We start from the raw sequence: 20,733 nt of genomic DNA, 5'->3' as shown, positions 1-20,733 counted from the left end.
TCTCAGGCCGAGACTTTTCACATGAAGATACTCTAGACGTGGCCACACAAGTGGAGCTGCTAATAAAACAAGCCACATCACATGAGAACCTTTGTCAGTGTTACATTGGATGGTAAGGGTTACCTAAGGGGCCGGGGTATAAAGACATTTAGGAAACTTTCAGTCTTACTGTCATCTTCCTTGTAGGTGTCCTTTCTGGTAGGGACCGTGGAGACTCCCACTGGACGGTTGGGACTGCTGGCTGTACCGGAGATCCAGACGTGTAGGAGGAATTACGCCATCTGTTATAGAATGCAAGCTCTGTGTTTCTCTACGGGAAGGATTGTGTATATAGAGAATGTACTGTGCCGCGCCGATCAGGCTCCGTAGTGGCAGGACTACAACGTGTGTGCAAACTGGCTGTGTAATGATTGTCCGTGGGTCTGCAAGCTGGAGACTCCAAGCAATGAATTAGATGGGGACGCATTATGTGGCTGGGAACAATTCTGATTGCTGATAAACAAAATGAACATGATGCAAAGTGTTTCCGTGCGAGTTTATGCTCTGTCTGTCTGTCTGTTGTCTGTCTATATAATGGGAATATTTTATGAAGTGTTAGCATTGCACATGTCCGTGGAAATGTGTATAACATTTATCCTTAAGCCTCTCTGGCTGCAGGTGTATTACCTGGGGTATCACCAGGTACAGGAGACATCACAGGGAGAGAAGTATTAGGACACGGGGACATGCGCTGACACTGGGGACATGATAGAGACTGTCACATATATCAGGGGTATTACCAGGTACAGGAGGTGACATCACAGGGAGAGAAGTATTAGGACACAGGGACATGCGCTGACACTGGGGACATGATAGAGACTGTCACATATATCAGGGGTATTACCAGGTACAGGTGACATCACAGGGAGAGAAGTATTAGGACACGGGGACATGCGCTGACACTGGGGACATGATGGAGACTGTCACATATATCAGGGGTATTACCAGGTACAGGAGACATCACAGGGAGAGAAGTATTAGGACACAGGGACATGCGGTGACACTGGGGACATGATAGAGACTGTCACATATATCAGGGGTATTACCAGGTACAGGAGACATCACAGGGAGAGAAGTATTAGGACACGGGGACATGCGCTGACACTGGGGACATGATAGAGACTGTCACATATATCAGGGGTATCACCAGGTACAGGAGACATCACAGGGAGAGAAGTATTAGGACACGGGGACATGCGCTGACACTGGGGACATGATAGAGACTGTCACATATATCAGGGGTATTACCAGGTACAGGAGGTGACATCACAGGGAGAGAAGTATTAGGACACAGGGACATGCGCTGACACTGGGGACATGATAGAGACTGTCACATATATCAGGGGTATTACCAGGTACAGGAGGTGACATCACAGGGAGAGAAGTATTAGGACACAGGGACATGCGCTGACACTGGGGACATGATAGAGACTGTCACATATATCAGGGGTATTACCAGGTACAGGAGGTGACATCACAGGGAGAGAAGTATTAGGACACAGGGACATGCGCTGACACTGGGGACATGATAGAGACTGTCACATATATCAGGGGTATTACCAGGTACAGGAGACATCACAGGGAGAGAAGTATTAGGACACAGGGACATGCGCTGACACTGGGGACATGATAGAGACTGTCACATATATCAGGGGTATTACCAGGTACAGGAGGTGACATCACAGGGAGAGAAGTATTAGGACACGGGGACATGTGCTGACACTGGGGACATGATAGAGACTGTCACATATATCAGGGGTATTACCAGGTACAGGAGACATCACAGGAAGAGAAGTATTAGGACACGGGGACATGCGCTGACACTGGGGACATGATAGAGACTGTCACATATATCAGGGGTATTACCAGGTACAGGAGGAGACATCACAGGGAGAGAAGTATTAGGACACGGGGACATGCGCTGACACTGGGGACATGATAGAGACTGTCACATATATCAGGGGTATTACCAGGTACAGGAGGTGACATCACAGGGAGAGAAGTATTAGGACACGGGGACATGCGCTGACACTGGGGACATGATAGAGACTGTCACATATATCAGGGGTATTACCAGGTACAGGAGGTGACATCACAGGGAGAGAAGTATTAGGACACAGGGACATGCGCTGACACTGGGGACATGATAGAGACTGTCACATATATCAGGGGTATTACCAGGTACAGGAGGTGACATCACAGGGAGAGAAGTATTAGGACACAGGGACATGCGCTGACACTGGGGACATGATAGAGACTGTCACATATATCAGGGGTATTACCAGGTACAGGAGGTGACATCACAGGGAGAGAAGTATTAGGACACAGGGACATGCGCTGACACTGGGGACATGATAGAGACTGTCACATATATCAGGGGTATTACCAGGTACAGGTGACATCACAGGGAGAGAAGTATTAGGACACGGGGACATGCGCTGACACTGGGGGGACATGATAGAGACTGTCACATATATCAGGGGTATCACCAGGTACAGGAGACATCACAGGGAGAGAAGTATTAGGACACAGGGACATGCGCTGACACTGGGGACATGATAGAGACTGTCACATATATCAGGGGTATCACCAGGTACAGGAGGTGACATCACAGGGAGAGAAGTATTAGGACACGGGGACATGCGCTGACACTGGGGACATGATAGAGACTGTCACATATATTAGGGGTATTACCAGGTACAGGAGACATCACAGGGAGAGAAGTATTAGGACACGGGGACATGTGCTGACACTGGGGACATGATAGAGACTGTCACATATATCAGGGGTATTACCAGGTACAGGAGGTGACATCACAGGGAGAGAAGTATTAGGACACAGGGACATGCGCTGACACTGGGGACATGATGGAGACTGTCACATATATCAGGGGTATTACCAGGTACAGGAGACATCACAGGGAGAGAAGTATTAGGACACGGGGACATGTGCTGACACTGGGGACATGATAGAGACTGTCACATATATCAGGGGTATTACCAGGTACAGGAGGTGACATCACAGGGAGAGAAGTATTAGGACACAGGGACATGCGCTGACACTGGGGACATGATGGAGACTGTCACATATATCAGGGGTATCACCAGGTACAGGAGACATCACAGGGAGAGAAGTATTAGGACACGGGGACATGCGCTGACACTGGGGACATGATAGAGACTGTCACATATATCAGGGGTATTACCAGGTACAGGAGGTGACATCACAGGGAGAGAAGTATTAGAACACGGGGACATGTGCTGACACTGGGGACATGATAGAGACTGTCACATATATCAGGGGTATCACCAGGTACAGGAGACATCACAGGGAGAGAAGTATTAGGACACGGGGACATGCGCTGACACTGGGGACATGATAGAGACTGTCACATATATCAGGGGTATTACCAGGTACAGGAGGTGACATCACAGGGAGAGAAGTATTAGGACACAGGGACATGCGCTGACACTGGGGACATGATAGAGACTGTCACATATATCAGGGGTATTACCAGGTACAGGAGGAGACATCACAGGGAGAGAAGTATTAGGACACGGGGACATGCGGTGACACTGGGACATGATAGAGACTGTCACATATATCAGGGGTATTACCAGGTACAGGAGACATCACAGGGAGAGAAGTATTAGGACACGGGGACATGCGCTGACACTGGGGACATGATAGAGACTGTCACATATATCAGGGGTATTACCAGGTACAGGAGGAGACATCACAGGGAGAGAAGTATTAGGACACAGGGACATGCGGTGACACTGGGGACATGATAGAGACTGTCACATATATCAGGGGTATTACCAGGTACAGGAGACATCACAGGGAGAGAAGTATTAGGACACAGGGACATGCTGTGACACTGGGGACATGATAGAGACTGTCACATATATCAGGGGTATTACCAGGTACAGGAGGTGACATCACAGGGAGAGAAGTATTAGGACACGGGGACATGCGCTGACACTGGGGACATGATAGAGACTGTCACATATATCAGGGGTATTACCAGGTACAGGAGGAGACATCACAGGGAGAGAAGTATTAGGACACAGGGACATGCGCTGACACTGGGGACATGATAGAGACTGTCACATATATCAGGGGTATCACCAGGTACAGGAGACATCACAGGGAGAGAAGTATTAGGACACGGGGACATGCGCTGACACTGGGGACATGATAGAGACTGTCACATATATCAGGGTTGTTACCAGGTACAGGAGGAGACATCACAGGGAGAGAAGTATTAGGACACGGGGACATGTGCTGACACTGGGGACATGATAGAGACTGTCACATATATCAGGGGTATCACCAGGTACAGGAGACATCACAGGGAGAGAAGTATTAGGACACGGGGACATGCGCTGACACTGGGGACATGATAGAGACTGTCACATATATCAGGGGTATTACCAGGTACAGGAGGAGACATCACAGGGAGAGAAGTATTAGGACACAGGGACATGCGCTGACACTGGGGACATGATAGAGACTGTCACATATATCAGGGGTATCACCAGGTACAGGAGGGGACATCACAGGGAGAGAAGTATTAGGACACGGGAACATGCGGTGACACTGGGACATGATAGAGACTGTCACATATATCAGAGGTATTACCAGGTACAGGAGACATCACAGGGAGAGAAGTATTAGGACACGGGGACATGCGCTGACACTGGGGACATGATGGAGACTGTCACATATATCAGGGGTATTACCAGGTACAGGAGGTGACATCACAGGGAGAGAAGTATTAGGACACGGGGACATGCGCTGACACTGGGGACATGATAGAGACGGTCACATATATCAGGGGTATCACCAGGTACAGGAGACATCACAGGGAGAGAAGTATTAGGACACGGGGACATGCGCTGACACTGGGGACATGATGGAGACTGTCACATATATCAGGGGTATTACCAGGTACAGGAGGTGACATCACAGGGAGAGAAGTATTAGGACACGGGGACATGCGCTGACACTGGGGACATGATAGAGACTGTCACATATATCAGGGGTATCACCAGGTACAGGAGACATCACAGGGAGAGAAGTATTAGGACACGGGGACATGCGCTGACACTGGGGACATGATAGAGACTGTCACACATATCAGGGGTATTACCAGGTACAGGAGGTGACATCACAGGGAGAGAAGTATTAGGACACGGGGACATGCGCTGACACTGGGGACATGATAGAGACTGTCACATATATCAGGGGTATCACCAGGTACAGGAGACATCACAGGGAGAGAAGTATTAGGACACGGGGACATGCGCTGACACTGGGGACATGATGGAGACTGTCACATATATCAGGGGTATTACCAGGTACAGGAGGTGACATCACAGGGAGAGAAGTATTAGGACACGGGGACATGCGCTGACACTGGGGACATGATAGAGACTGTCACATATATCAGGGGTATTACCAGGTACAGGAGACATCACAGGGAGAGAAGTATTAGGACACGGGGACATGCGCTGACACTGGGGACATGATGGAGACTGTCACATATATCAGGGGTATCACCAGGTACAGGAGACATCACAGGGAGAGAAGTATTAGGACACGGGGACATGCGCTGACACTGGGGACATGATAGAGACTGTCACATATATCAGGGGTATTACCAGGTACAGGAGACATCACAGGGAGAGAAGTATTAGGACACAGGGACATGCGCTGACACTGGGGACATGATAGAGACTGTCACATATATCAGGGGTATCACCAGGTACAGGAGACATCACAGGGAGAGAAGTATTAGGACACGGGGACATGCGCTGACACTGGGGGACATGATAGAGACTGTCACATATATCAGGGGTATTACCAGGTACAGGAGGTGACATCACAGGGAGAGAAGTATTAGGACACGGGGACATGCGGTGACACTGGGGACATGATAGAGACTGTCACATATATCAGGGGTATCACCAGGTACAGGAGGTGACATCACAGGGAGAGAAGTATTAGGACACGGGGACATGCGGTGACACTGGGACATGATAGAGACTGTCACATATATCAGGGGTATTACCAGGTACAGGAGACATCACAGGGAGAGAAGTATTAGGACACGGGGACATGCGCTGACACTGGGGACATGATAGAGACTGTCACACATATCAGGGGTATTACCAGGTACAGGAGGTGACATCACAGGGAGAGAAGTATTAGGACACGGGGACATGCGCTGACACTGGGGACATGATAGAGACTGTCACATATATCAGGGGTATCACCAGGTACAGGAGACATCACAGGGAGAGAAGTATTAGGACACGGGGACATGCGCTGACACTGGGGACATGATGGAGACTGTCACATATATCAGGGGTATTACCAGGTACAGGAGGTGACATCACAGGGAGAGAAGTATTAGGACACGGGGACATGCGCTGACACTGGGGACATGATAGAGACTGTCACATATATCAGGGGTATTACCAGGTACAGGAGACATCACAGGGAGAGAAGTATTAGGACACGGGGACATGCGCTGACACTGGGGACATGATGGAGACTGTCACATATATCAGGGGTATCACCAGGTACAGGAGACATCACAGGGAGAGAAGTATTAGGACACGGGGACATGCGCTGACACTGGGGACATGATAGAGACTGTCACATATATCAGGGGTATTACCAGGTACAGGAGACATCACAGGGAGAGAAGTATTAGGACACAGGGACATGCGCTGACACTGGGGACATGATAGAGACTGTCACATATATCAGGGGTATCACCAGGTACAGGAGACATCACAGGGAGAGAAGTATTAGGACACGGGGACATGCGCTGACACTGGGGGACATGATAGAGACTGTCACATATATCAGGGGTATTACCAGGTACAGGAGGTGACATCACAGGGAGAGAAGTATTAGGACACGGGGACATGCGGTGACACTGGGGACATGATAGAGACTGTCACATATATCAGGGGTATCACCAGGTACAGGAGGTGACATCACAGGGAGAGAAGTATTAGGACACGGGGACATGCGCTGACACTGGGGACATGATAGAGACTGTCACATATATCAGGGGTATTACCAGGTACAGGAGGAGACATCACAGGGAGAGAAGTATTAGGACACGGGGACATGTGCTGACACTGGGGACATGATAGAGACTGTCACATATATCAGGGGTATTACCAGGTACAGGAGACATCACAGGGAGAGAAGTATTAGGACACGGGGACATGTGCTGACACTGGGGACATGATAGAGACTGTCACATATATCAGGGGTATCACCAGGTACAGGAGGTGACATCACAGGGAGAGAAGTATTAGAACACGGGGACATGTGCTGACACTGGGGACATGATAGAGACTGTCACATATATCAGGGGTATCACCAGGTACAGGAGACATCACAGGGAGAGAAGTATTAGGACACGGGGACATGCGCTGACACTGGGGACATGATAGAGACTGTCACATATATCAGGGGTATTACCAGGTACAGGAGGTGACATCACAGGGAGAGAAGTATTAGGACACAGGGACATGCGCTGACACTGGGGACATGATAGAGACTGTCACATATATCAGGGGTATTACCAGGTACAGGAGGAGACATCACAGGGAGAGAAGTATTAGGACACGGGGACATGCGGTGACACTGGGACATGATAGAGACTGTCACATATATCAGGGGTATTACCAGGTACAGGAGACATCACAGGGAGAGAAGTATTAGGACACGGGGACATGCGCTGACACTGGGGACATGATAGAGACTGTCACATATATCAGGGGTATTACCAGGTACAGGAGGAGACATCACAGGGAGAGAAGTATTAGGACACGGGGACATGCGCTGACACTGGGGACATGATAGAGACTGTCACATATATCAGGGGTATTACCAGGTACAGGAGGAGACATCACAGGGAGAGAAGTATTAGGACACAGGGACATGCGCTGACACTGGGGACATGATAGAGACTGTCACATATATCAGGGGTATTACCAGGTACAGGAGGTGACATCACAGGGAGAGAAGTATTAGGACACAGGGACATGCGCTGACACTGGGGACATGATAGAGACTGTCACATATATCAGGGGTATTACCAGGTACAGGAGACATCACAGGGAGAGAAGTATTAGGACACGGGGACATGCGCTGACACTGGGGACATGATAGAGACTGTCACATATATCAGGGGTATCACCAGGTACAGGAGACATCACAGGGAGAGAAGTATTAGGACACAGGGACATGCGCTGACACTGGGGACATGATAGAGACTGTCACATATATCAGGGGTATTACCAGGTACAGGAGGTGACATCACAGGGAGAGAAGTATTAGGACACAGGGACATGCGCTGACACTGGGGACATGATAGAGACTGTCACATATATCAGGGGTATTACCAGGTACAGGAGGTGACATCACAGGGAGAGAAGTATTAGGACACTGGGACATGCGCTGACACTGGGGACATGATGGAGACTGTCACATATATCAGGGGTATCACCAGGTACAGGAGACATCACAGGGAGAGAAGTATTAGGACACGGGGACATGCGCTGACACTGGGGACATGATAGAGACTGTCACATATATCAGGGGTATTACCAGGTACAGGAGGTGACATCACAGGGAGAGAAGTATTAGGACACAGGGACATGCGCTGACACTGGGGACATGATGGAGACTGTCACATATATCAGGGGTATCACCAGGTACAGGAGACATCACAGGGAGAGAAGTATTCGGACACAGGGACATGCGCTGACACTGGGGACATGATAGAGACTGTCACATATATCAGGGGTATTACCAGGTACAGGAGACATCACAGGGAGAGAAGTATTAGGACATAGGGACATGCGCTGACACTGGGGACATGATGGAGACTGTCACATATATCAGGGGTATCACCAGGTACAGGAGACATCACAGGGAGAGAAGTATTAGGACACGGGGACATGCGCTGACACTGGGGACATGATGGAGACTGTCACATATATCAGGGGTATTACCAGGTACAGGAGGTGACATCACAGGGAGAGAAGTATTAGGACACGGGGACATGCGCTGACACTGGGGACATGATAGAGACTGTCACATATATCAGGGGTATTACCAGGTACAGGAGGAGACATCACAGGGAGAGAAGTATTAGGACACAGGGACATGCGCTGACACTGGGGACATGATAGAGACTGTCACATATATCAGGGGTATTACCAGGTACAGGAGACATCACAGGGAGAGAAGTATTAGGACACAGGGACATGCTGTGACACTGGGGACATGATAGAGACTGTCACATATATCAGGGGTATCACCAGGTACAGGAGGTGACATCACAGGGAGAGAAGTATTAGGACATAGGGACATGCGCTGACACTGGGACATGATAGAGACTGTCACATATATCAGGGGTATTACCAGCTACAGGAGACATCACAGGGAGAGAAGTATTAGGACACGGGGACATGCGCTGACACTGGGGACATGATAGAGACTGTCACATATATCAGGGGTATTACCAGGTACAGGAGGTGACATCACAGGGAGAGAAGTATTAGGACACAGGGACATGCGCTGACACTGGGGACATGATAGAGACTGTCACATATATCAGGGGTATTACCAGGTACAGGAGACATCACAGGGAGAGAAGTATTAGGACACGGGGACATGCGCTGACACTGGGGACATGATAGAGACTGTCACATATATCAGGGGTATCACCAGGTACAGGAGACATCACAGGGAGAGAAGTATTAGGACACGGGGACATGCGCTGACACTGGGGACATGATAGAGACTGTCACATATATCAGGGGTATTACCAGGTACAGGAGGTGACATCACAGGGAGAGAAGTATTAGGACACGGGGACATGCGCTGACACTGGGGACATGATAGAGACTGTCACATATATCAGGGGTATTACCAGGTACAGGAGGAGACATCACAGGGAGAGAAGTATTAGGACACGGGGACATGCGGTGACACTGGGGACATGATAGAGACTGTCACATATATCAGGGGTATTACCAGGTACAGGAGGTGACATCACAGGGAGAGAAGTATTAGGACACGGGGACATGCGCTGACACTGGGGACATGATAGAGACTGTCACATATATCAGGGGTATTACCAGGTACAGGAGGAGACATCACTGGGAGAGAAGTATTAGGACACGGGGACATGCGCTGACACTGGGGACATGATAGAGACTGTCACATATATCAGGGGTATTACCAGGTACAGGAGGTGACATCACAGGGAGAGAAGTATTAGGACACGGGGACATGCGCTGACACTGGGGACATGATAGAGACTGTCACATATATCAGGGGTATTACCAGGTACAGGAGGAGACATCACTGGGAGAGAAGTATTAGGACACGGGGACATGCGCTGACACTTGGGACATGATAGAGACTGTCACATATATCAGGGGTATTACCAGGTACAGGAGGTGACATCACAGGGAGAGAAGTATTAGGACACAGGGACATGCGCTGACACTGGGGACATGATGGAGACTGTCACATATATCAGGGGTATTACCAGGTACAGGAGGAGACATCACAGGGAGAGAAGTATTAGGACACGGGGACATGCGCTGACACTGGGGGACATGATAGAGACTGTCACATATATCAGGGGTATTACCAGGTACAGGAGACATCACAGGGAGAGAAGTATTAGGACACGGGGACATGCGCTGACACTGGGGACATGATAGAGACTGTCACATATATCAGGGGTATTACCAGGTACAGGAGGAGACATCACAGGGAGAGAAGTATTAGGACACGGGGACATGCGCTGACACTGGGGACATGATAGAGACTGTCACATATATCAGGGGTATCACCAGGTACAGGAGGTGACATCACAGGGAGAGAAGTATTAGGACACGGGGACATGCGCTGACACTGGGGACATGATGGAGACTGTCACATATATCAGGGGTATTACCAGGTACAGGAGACATCACAGGGAGAGAAGTATTAGGACACAGGGACATGCGCTGACACTGGGGACATGATAGAGACTGTCACATATATCAGGGATATTACCAGGTACAGGAGGAGACATCACAGGGAGAGAAGTATTAGGACACGGGGACATGTGCTGACACTGGGGACATGATAGAGACTGTCACATATATCAGGGGTATTACCAGGTACAGGAGGTGACATCACAGGGACATGCGCTGACACTGGGGACATGATGGAGACTGTCACATATATCAGGGGTATTACCAGCTATTATAGAGCCCGCCCTTTAGCTGCCTGTTATGAAATAATTTGTAATTGATGTAACATAGAGCAATGTGTGTGTGTGTAGAGGGGAATAGCAATAACGCTTACCCAGTCAGTGGAGCCACCTGATATCCGGATCCAGTAATACCTAGCTACGCAGCTTACATTGTAGAACCAATGTGTATGTAAGGGGGAATAACGTTACTACCAACCCAGTCAGGGAAGCCACTTGCAATCTACCTAACTGGCAACACCCAGCCATATACAGTACTATCTATAAGGACACAGACACACAAAGGGATAAGCCACTATTATAAGTTCTTAAAAAAGAGATCATAGCTGAGCTCCAACTGCCGGTCCAGGCAGGGGACCTCTGCGCTTGGTATACATCACAAATCAATACTGTCAAACATATATAAGTGGCAAACCTTTAAAATCACTAAGTGGCAAATCAACTTAAAAATTATTTGCAAGTGTTTAAAGAAGACTGCAATAACACTCCTATTATTGGGCAAAACAGGAGACCTCTGTAAAAAAAACTACATAAAAACAAACCCTATTTCAAGTGTGATACACTACAAATAAAAACTACACACAGAATTGAGATTCCTAAGATTGGTTTAAAAACTCTCTGTATAAAAATTGTCTGTATAAACATAAGTATTTGGTGTGTAATACCAGAGAGTACAGCAAATATTGAGCCACCCAATTGGAGTACAGCCTATATAAAAGGATGCACCCATATCGAAAAGTGTTAAAGTGCAAAATGGCAAACTAACCTAAAAGGAAGATTGCAATAATACTCCCACTAAGTTGGGCAAGGCAAGAGACCTCTGCAAAACCATATGGAAAGTTATCTCGAATGTGATATAGTACAAATAAAAACTACACACAGAAATTGAGATCTCTAGGATTGGTTAAAAAAATCTCTTGTATAGACAAAACCATTTGGTGTATAATGCCGGAGAGCACAGCGAATGCTAAACCATGAGTTTGAAGAAACTCAGGAGCCCGAGGTGTGCTCCCTACCACCAGTGCTGTGCCTAAACACGTGCAAAGGGGGCCGTGCGATATAATGGGCTTGTCTCCCAAAGGAGACGGGCCCCGTTTTTCACCTAACCCCTCTCAACCAGAAGGCCGAAAAGGGGAAAATAGGGAACGGTGGGTCCTCTTCGCCGAAGCTTAGAGAGACCCTCTTTCCTCAACCCCCGGAAGGGTTAGAACGGTGGGTCCTCCGCACCCGAAGGTTTGGAGAGACCCTCAGTGGACTTCCCTCCGCCTTGCGGCTCGGGGTCATCCTCGGGGGGACCGCAGCTCTCCCCAAAAGGCGAGAGCTTTGGCACGTTGGGGAAATGGAAGGCCCGTAAGGGTCGACCACACTACCCAAAAAAAGTGACAAACTACAAAAAAAAAACAGAAAACGTGAAAGTGACGAACGTGAGAAGGAAAATAAATAAATAATAAAGAAGACCCTAGCCAGAAGGCCGGGGTGGGGGTGTGAAAAATTGTCCTACCCCATCCAAATGGACGAGGTAAGGACGTGAAGCGCTAACCTAGAGGGAAGTGCGCAGTGCAAGTGCTTACTAGTGCATGGTGATTTTGGGATCACCCGTGCATTTTCGGCACCCCCAAGTTTCCCCGGGGGCACAGTGCAGCCTCGGACTCCAAGCAGCCGACCGATCAGCGTCCGACCAAGTGTTTCTCTGCTCCCATCATAGGGCACTTTCCAGCCCCTGGCATGGGAATGGGTACTCCACTGGGCTTTTCGAAAGACTCCCTTAGGGGCTGCAACCCCCTCGGAAGAGCAATCTATTCGTCTCAGTGTTTCTCCGATCCCAAGGTTAAGGTACTAAGCTGGGCTTTTCGCGGTCTCCCCATCAGAGGCTACGAACCTCTGGAACAGGAGCCATCTACTCAGTCCCAGCCTTTCTCCGCTCCTTGGGAATGGATACTAGACTGAGACTTTCGCTGTATCATCCTTCGGGGGCTACGAACCCCGTCAAGAGAGTCAAACTACTGGGCCCAGTGTTTCTCCCCCCCTCTTACCAGTGGATTTACGGAAACAACACCACCTACCAAAGGCAGAGGTGAAGGTACTCAGCCAGACTATTCACCACTCCCAGGCATGAGGGGTCCCACACCCTCCGCCCATCAGAGCAGCTACTCAGTCCAGCCTTTCTCTATTCTCTGCCAGAGGCCAGTCCATACCCACTGATCAGAACAGATACTACACTTGATCTTAGCCAAAAGGTAGCGAATGCTAAACCATTTAACACCCAATAGGAGTGCAGCCTACACAGGACGGTGTATATATGTCAAAATCCCCCTGACCAAATAATATAACGTCAAGCTGAGAGAGCTTGAAATAAAAGGTTACAAATAACAAAAATAACATCCTACACACACACTTAGGCCGGTTTCACACACTCCGGCTACAGCCGGACGGTGAAATCCCGCACTGCCAGGGAGCCGCGCCGCACACATTAGTTGTGAATGGACATTATTGTGTCCATTCACACGGGACGGCCACGGCCCGGCCGCACGGTTGCAGCCGGATCCCGCCACTGGATGGGACGGCTGCCGGGCTGTGGCTATCCCCTCCATGATAAACTACTGTGTGCTGCACGGCTTCCTGGCCGTACGGGTTTTCGCCGCCCGGCAGGAGCCGGAGCATGTGAAATAGCCCTTACTGGACTAAGGGGCCCATTTATCAAACTATATTTGCGGCTAAATCCCTGAAACCGCACGTTTTTGGGGTTTAGCCGCAAATATTAAGTATCTCCTAAATGTATCAAAGGGGGACTGCAGCAGGGTGTAAATGGCACTAAACGCCGGGTCGCACCCGGCTTGAACCTGGGTCTAAAAAAGCCGGGTACGACCCGGCGTTTTGGTGTAAAAGGGGTATAACTGGTAATGATAATAACCAGTACCAATCTCTATGTGAATACATCAAAGGAGAGAGAAGACTGGGCTGGAAGCCAATTAATGGCAACAATGTATATAAACACATACGTAGACCCAGCAAATCTCCTTAGAAAAGATACAATCAAATACAGTGCAGCAGAAGACAGGCTCTGAAACTTTTTAAAACAAACTATTCTTCACTTTTTCTCATTCTTTGTATGAGCACCATGTCTAAGTATATGTGATTTTAACTCTTTAATTCACCTAGAATGACTCATTCCCCTCTGTGTATATATAAATAAAGGAAACACAACAAAAGTTTTTTTTTATGAAAGGCATTTATTAAAAGTTACATTTTACTGACTCTGTTATTGTAAATTCAACATAAATCTCAGGATACAACTAAACAAAAATTATTTTTGTGTGCACTCAACCAGTGTAAGTACTTTTTTTGCACAATCTCCTGTGCTACCCCCTCCCTACACAGTAGATGTCCTGCAGCGTCACCACATTTCTGGTCACAGTAGATGTCCTGTAGCATCACCACATTTCTGGTCACAGTAGATGTCCGTGCAGCGTCACCACATTTCTGGTCACAGTAGATGTCCGTGCAGCGTCACCACATTTCTGGTCACAGTAGATGTCCTGTAGCATCACCACATTTCTGGTCACAGTAGATGTCCGTGCAGCGTCACCACATTTCTGGTCACAGTAGATGTCCGTGCAGCGTCACCACATTTCTGGTCACAGTAGATGTCCTGCAGCGTCACCATATTTCTGGTCACAGTAGATGTCCTATAGCATCACCATATTTCTGGTCACAGTATCACCACATTTCTGATCACAGTAGATGTCCGTGCAGGGCACGATGGTCAGGTAGGAGACAAGATGGAGGGGTGGGGAACCACGGGCATACCTCCCAAGTGTCACGATTTCAGCGGGACAGTCCCGATTTTCGGGTCCTGCCCCGCTGTTCCACCCGTGGCCGGCATTGTCCCGCTGCGCGGGGTGGCAGTTGGGAGCCTCCCCAAGCTGATTGAATAGACGCTGTGCGCGGCGAAGCCGTGCGAGTGTCCCTATTCCAGCAGCCAAGAAGTTGGGAGGTATGCACGGGTGTGGTATAGGGGTCCGACAGTCGGGATCCTGACAGTCATTATCCCGACTGGCCGGACCCAGACAGCATGGTAAGCGCAACTAAACCCCTTGCGGGGTCGCTATGCGAGCCACCTATTCTATTCTTCCTCTATGGGGGTCGTGGACCCCACGAGGGAAAATAGCTGTCGGGACCCCGTCCGACACCCGGGAACCACTAGGGTTAAAACCACCTCTCAATGTTCAGGCGCTGCTAAGGAAAAGGACAAAAAAGTATATCATTTATGATTTTGTATATCAACTCAGCTGCCGGAAATAGCCCACGCTGGTAGCAATGACATAGGACACACTGTTAAAGTTTACAATTTTTATCTAGAAATAAAATAATTAAAACATAGTACATTGCAAAATGATGAATACAAATTAAACATAAAATAGCAGCAATATAGCCACTTATAGCACCCTTGAATGGAGATGCGGTGGATTAGCAGCTGTTGACCTTATAATGGTATAATTGTGCAGTAAGCCGGGGTTACTAATGGAGAATGTTAGTCCGCTGTAAAGAAAGAATTTGTTACTTGCCACACTGTAGATAGAGTTCAGAGTTCAAATGGCTTGCATGTGTCCAATAATTAGCGTGTAAGCAGACACACATATGTCACATACGGAGCCCAACGGGGCAACACTGAGAACACAGTCTGAGGAATAGAAACGGGATGCAGTTAAAATCCCGGCGGTCGGGATCCCGGCGTTCAGAATCCCGGCGTTCAGAATCCCGACCGCCGAAATACCGACACATTCTCCCTCCGTGGGTGTCCACGACACCCCTGGAGGGAGAATAAATTAGTGTGCCGAGCGCAGCGAGCCCGCAAGGGGGGGCGATCTATGTCCCCCCCTTGTCGGCATTTCGGCTGTCGGGATTCCGGCGTCGGGATTCTGAACGCCAGGATCCCGACCGCCGGGATTCAGTACTGAATCCATAGAAACTTGTGCAAATAAGCAAGATGAAATGGTGCCCCCGGGGTTAAACTGCTGCATGGTATTGCCGACGGGCGGGGCAGGTGCAAGGCACGACAGTCAGGTATGGGCAGGCGTGGGGCACGACGGTTAGGGAGGGGGCAAGCGTGGGGTATATTACTCAGGTAGGGGAAGACGCAGGGCACGTCAGTCAGGTAGGGGCAGGCGTGGGGCACGACGGTCAGGTAGGGGCAGGTGCGGGGCACGATGGGGGGCGGGGCAGGTGCAGGGCATGACGGTCAGGTAGGGGCAGGCGTGGGGTATATTAGTCAGGTAGGGGAAGACGCAGGGCACGTCGGTCAGGGGGCATGACGGTCAAGTAGGGGCAAGCGTGGGGTATATTAGTCAGGTAGGGGCAGGCGTGGGGCATGACGGTCAGGTAGGGGCAGGTGTGGGGCACGACGGTCAGGTAGGGGCAGGCGTGGGGCACGATGGTTAGGTAGGGGAAGACGCAGGGCACGTCGGTCAGGGGGCATGACGGTCAGGTAGGGGAAAGCATGGGGTATATTAGTCAGGTAGGGGCAGGCGTGGGGCATGACGGTCAGGTAGGGGCAGGTGTGGGGCACGACGGTCAGGTAGGGGAAGGCGTGGGGCACGATGGTTAGGTAGGGGAAGACGTGGGGCACGTCGGTCAGGTAGTGGCAGGCGTGGGATACGACGGTCAGGTAGGGGAAGATGCGGGGCACAACGGTCAGGTAGGGGCAGGCGTGGGGCACGACGGTCAGGTAGGGGCAGGCGTGGGGCACGATGGCTAGGTAGGGGAAGACGTGGGGTATATTAGTCAGGTAGGGGAAGACGCAGGGCACGTCGGTCAGGGGGCATGACGGTCAGGTAGGGGCAAGCGTGGGGTATATTAGTCAGGTAGGGGCAGGCGTGGGGCATGACGGTCAGGTAGGGGCAGGTGTGGGGCACGACGGTCAGGTAGGTGCAGGCGTGGGGCACGATGGTTAGGTAGGGGAAGATGTGGGGCACGTCGTTCAGGTAGTGGCAGGCGTGGGAAACGACGGTCAGGTAGGGGAAGATGCGGGGCACGACGGTCAGGTAGGGGAAGACGCGGGGCACGTCGGTCAGGTAGTGGCAGGCGTGGGGCACGACGGTCAGGTAGGGGAAGACGCGGGGCACGACGGTCAGGTAGGGGAAGACGTGGGGCACGTCGGTCAGGTAGTGGCAGGCGTGGGGCACGACGGTCAGGTAGGGGAAGACGCGGGGTACGTCGGTCAGGTAGGGGCAGGCGTGGGGCACGACGGTCAGGTAGGGGAAGACGCGGGGCACGTCGGTCAGGTAGGGGCAGGCGTGGGGCACGACGGTCAGGTAGGGGCAGGTGTGGGGCACGACGGTCAGGTAGGGGAAGACGCGGGGCACATTGGTCAGGTACGGGCAGGCGTGGGGCACGTCGGTCAGGTAGGGGAAGACGCATGGCACGTCGGTCAGGTAGGGGCAGGCGTGGGGCATGACGGTCAGGTAGGGGCAGGCGTGGGGCACGACGGTCAGGTAGGGGCAGGCGTGGGGCACGACGGTCAGGTAGGGGAAGACGCGGGGCACGACGGTCAGGTAGGGGAAGACGCATGGCACGTCGGTCAGGTAGGGGCAGGCGTGGGGCACGACGGTCAGGTAGGGGCAGGCGTGGGGCACGTCGGTCAGGTAGGGGAAGACGCATGGCACGTCGGTCAGGTAGGGGCAGGCGTGGGGCATGACGGTCAGGTAGGGGAAGACGCGGGGCACGACGGTCAGGTAGGGGCAGGCGTGGGGCACGACGGCCAGGTAGGGGCAGGCGTGGGGCACGACGGTCAGGTAGGGGAAGACGCGGGGCACGACGGTCAGGTAGGGGCAGGCGTGGGGCACGTCGGTCAGGTAGGGGAAGACGCATGGCACGTCGGTCAGGTAGGGGCAGGCGTGGGGCATGACGGTCAGGTAGGGGAAGACGCGGGGCACGACGGTCAGGTAGGGGCAGGCGTGGGGCACGACGGTCAGGTAGGGGCAGGTGTGGGGCACGACGGTCAGGTAGGGGAAGACGCGGGGCACGACGGTCAGGTAGGGGCAGGCGTGGGGTATATTACTCAGGTAGGGGAAAACAAAAGGGTATGGGGATAAACGCTGTGCGCTGCTAAGTGGATGGTTGAATTGTGTGAACCTCACTGGACAGAATTAACACTGGACACACTGTAAATTCAATACATGTTATATATAAAAAACATAATAAAAAAATACATGGCACAATACAAATACATATACAAAGAATTTAGTCAAATGTTACAGCATGCCAATATATAGCATTAATAACACAATCAGGGTTAGTGATTAATATGGAGATCTCCGTGCAAGTTAGAGTAATGGTCACTAAATGGGCCCCTAATTCCGGTCACTGGTATGATGGTAATTTTAGGCCGATAACTGGCAGAAAGCAGGTGATTGTGGGTACACATGCAGCCAATTAGCGAGTAGATGGTAAACGCAAACGTTTCTTTCAGGCATACAATAGTAAATGGTAATAAGTCTCACCCTCCGTTTGTTTGCTGTGAGGATCGTGGAGCTGGGCACATCACTGGCTCTACCCGGTGGTGAGGGTGATAAATGTCCTCACTTGAGGGTTCTTGAAAAAGTCTCTAGTTGCCATAGAGACGAAACCCCAGTTATCTGCCTAAAATTACCATCATACCAGTGACCGGAATTAACCTCTGATTAACCATTACTCTAACTTGCACGGAGATCTCCATATTAATCACTAACCCTGATTGTGTCATTAATGTTATATTGGCATGCTCTAACATTTTACTATTTTACTAAATTCTTTGTATATGTATTTTTTGTGTATATTTGATTGTTTTTTTTGTTATATATAACATGTATTGAATTTACAGTGTGTCCAGTGAGGTTCACACAATTCAACCATCCACTTAGCGCACAGTGTTTATCCCCATACCCTTTTGTCTACATTGTGAGCGTTCAGCAGACTTACCAAACACCTGCAGCAGCAGTGGATTGATTAATTCAATTACCAATTGTATTGTTCTCTAACAGCGCCAGGACTTGTAGATAGTGTAATGCTGTGTACACACGGGGGCGATAGGGGCTATAATCGCTGGGAATATGGTCGCTGGCGACCATATTGCCAGTGATTGGGAGTGTGCCCCGACGATAAATCGCCGGGTGCGCGCTCCCGTTTTCAGCCCCTTTCTAATCGCTGGTCGCAGGCTTTGCCATAGGCTTCAATGTTAAAATATTTTTTAACATTGAAATCGGGAGCATAGCGTCGGTCTTGTGCCATTATGGCACAAGATGAGATGGACTTGATTAAGTCCATTTTACATAGGAAACAATGTGAAATGGGCCAATATGACCCATTTCACATTGTATATGGCCCCGTCGTCACCCCACGATTGACGCAAACCCGAAGCGTGGCGAGCGCGTCCTCCGACCTTTTCATACCCCTACTATCCACGTCGGCGTGGAGTTGAGAATATAAAGTGTGGCGAGCCCGAAGCGTGGCGAGCGTAGCGAGCCCCACGAGGGGACACGTATACCTGTGAAGTTATACGCGGGGCTCGCTGCGCTCGCCACGCTTCGGGCTCGCCACACTTTATATTCTCAACTCCACGCCGACGTGGATAGTAGGGGTATGAAAAGGTCGGAGGACGCGCACCGCGCCCGCTCACCACGCTTCGGGTTCGCGTCAATCACGGGGTGGCGTTGAGGGTGTAAAATTGGGGGTCTAGGGAATATTTTACATTGAATCCAATGTAAAATCGGGTCCCAGGGACCCTATTCACATTTGATTCAATTAAAAAATCGGGTCGGTCGCATCGCATGCGATTTGGTCGCATGCGATGCGATCAACGCGATTTTTCCGACACGGCCGTGCTAGGAAACAAGTACCTTATTGGTATATATAATAGATTTTCCAAGTTACAATATGATTGGTTGCCTAACAATATGATTGTTATTATGTAATAAGGAAACTGGTCTCCACATAGAATTCTGGTCAGCTTGAAGAAGCTCATTTAGCAAAACACGTGTCCTGCCATTGTAGTGATAGATAGCAGACTGTGAGTGTTGGTGTAGGAAATGTATTGTCCATATATGTAATATTTGAACCAGAATACATATCTCCACCTAGCAGGCTCATGTACTGATTTAACTCCCCTTCAGATAGAGGGTATTATTGAGAACCAGGTTACTCTTTACCTGCCAAACCCAGGTTTACATCAGCTTGGACACTGCTATTTGAAATACAACCAGCAGATGTCACCAGCAATCCAGGGTCTACTCTATACACCTCAATAGTAACTTTCTCACACAGTCAATCTGGGCACACAGCCAACTTGAGAGATAGTTACTATTAAACCAATAACTGTTGCCAATTTAGCCATAAAAATTCTATGTGGAGAC

General features: G+C 50.1%; 1 protein-coding gene across 4 annotated transcripts in view; it reads left to right on the top strand.

Moving 5' to 3' along the window:
• MTOR (mechanistic target of rapamycin kinase) overlaps positions 1–514 on the top strand; it is a 183,137-nt gene extending 182,623 nt beyond the window's left edge. For all 4 annotated transcript variants that reach the window (XM_083163434.1, XM_083163435.1, XM_083163436.1 and 1 more), the window contains exons 58-59: positions 7–112; positions 187–514. In XM_083163434.1, the coding sequence (XP_083019560.1) occupies positions 7–112; positions 187–202 (122 nt within the window). In that variant the 3' untranslated portion in view covers positions 203–514. The remainder of the gene's footprint in view (positions 1–6; positions 113–186) is intronic.
• The last annotated feature ends 20,219 nt before the right edge of the window (positions 515–20,733 follow it).

This window comes from Crinia signifera, chromosome 19 (assembly GCF_055691185.1).
Source record: "Crinia signifera chromosome 19, ASM5569118v1, whole genome shotgun sequence".
Lineage (NCBI taxonomy): Eukaryota > Metazoa > Chordata > Amphibia > Anura > Myobatrachidae > Crinia > Crinia signifera.
The sequence above is the reverse complement of the archived record's forward strand: the minus strand, read 5'-3'. Positions and strand labels throughout refer to the sequence as shown.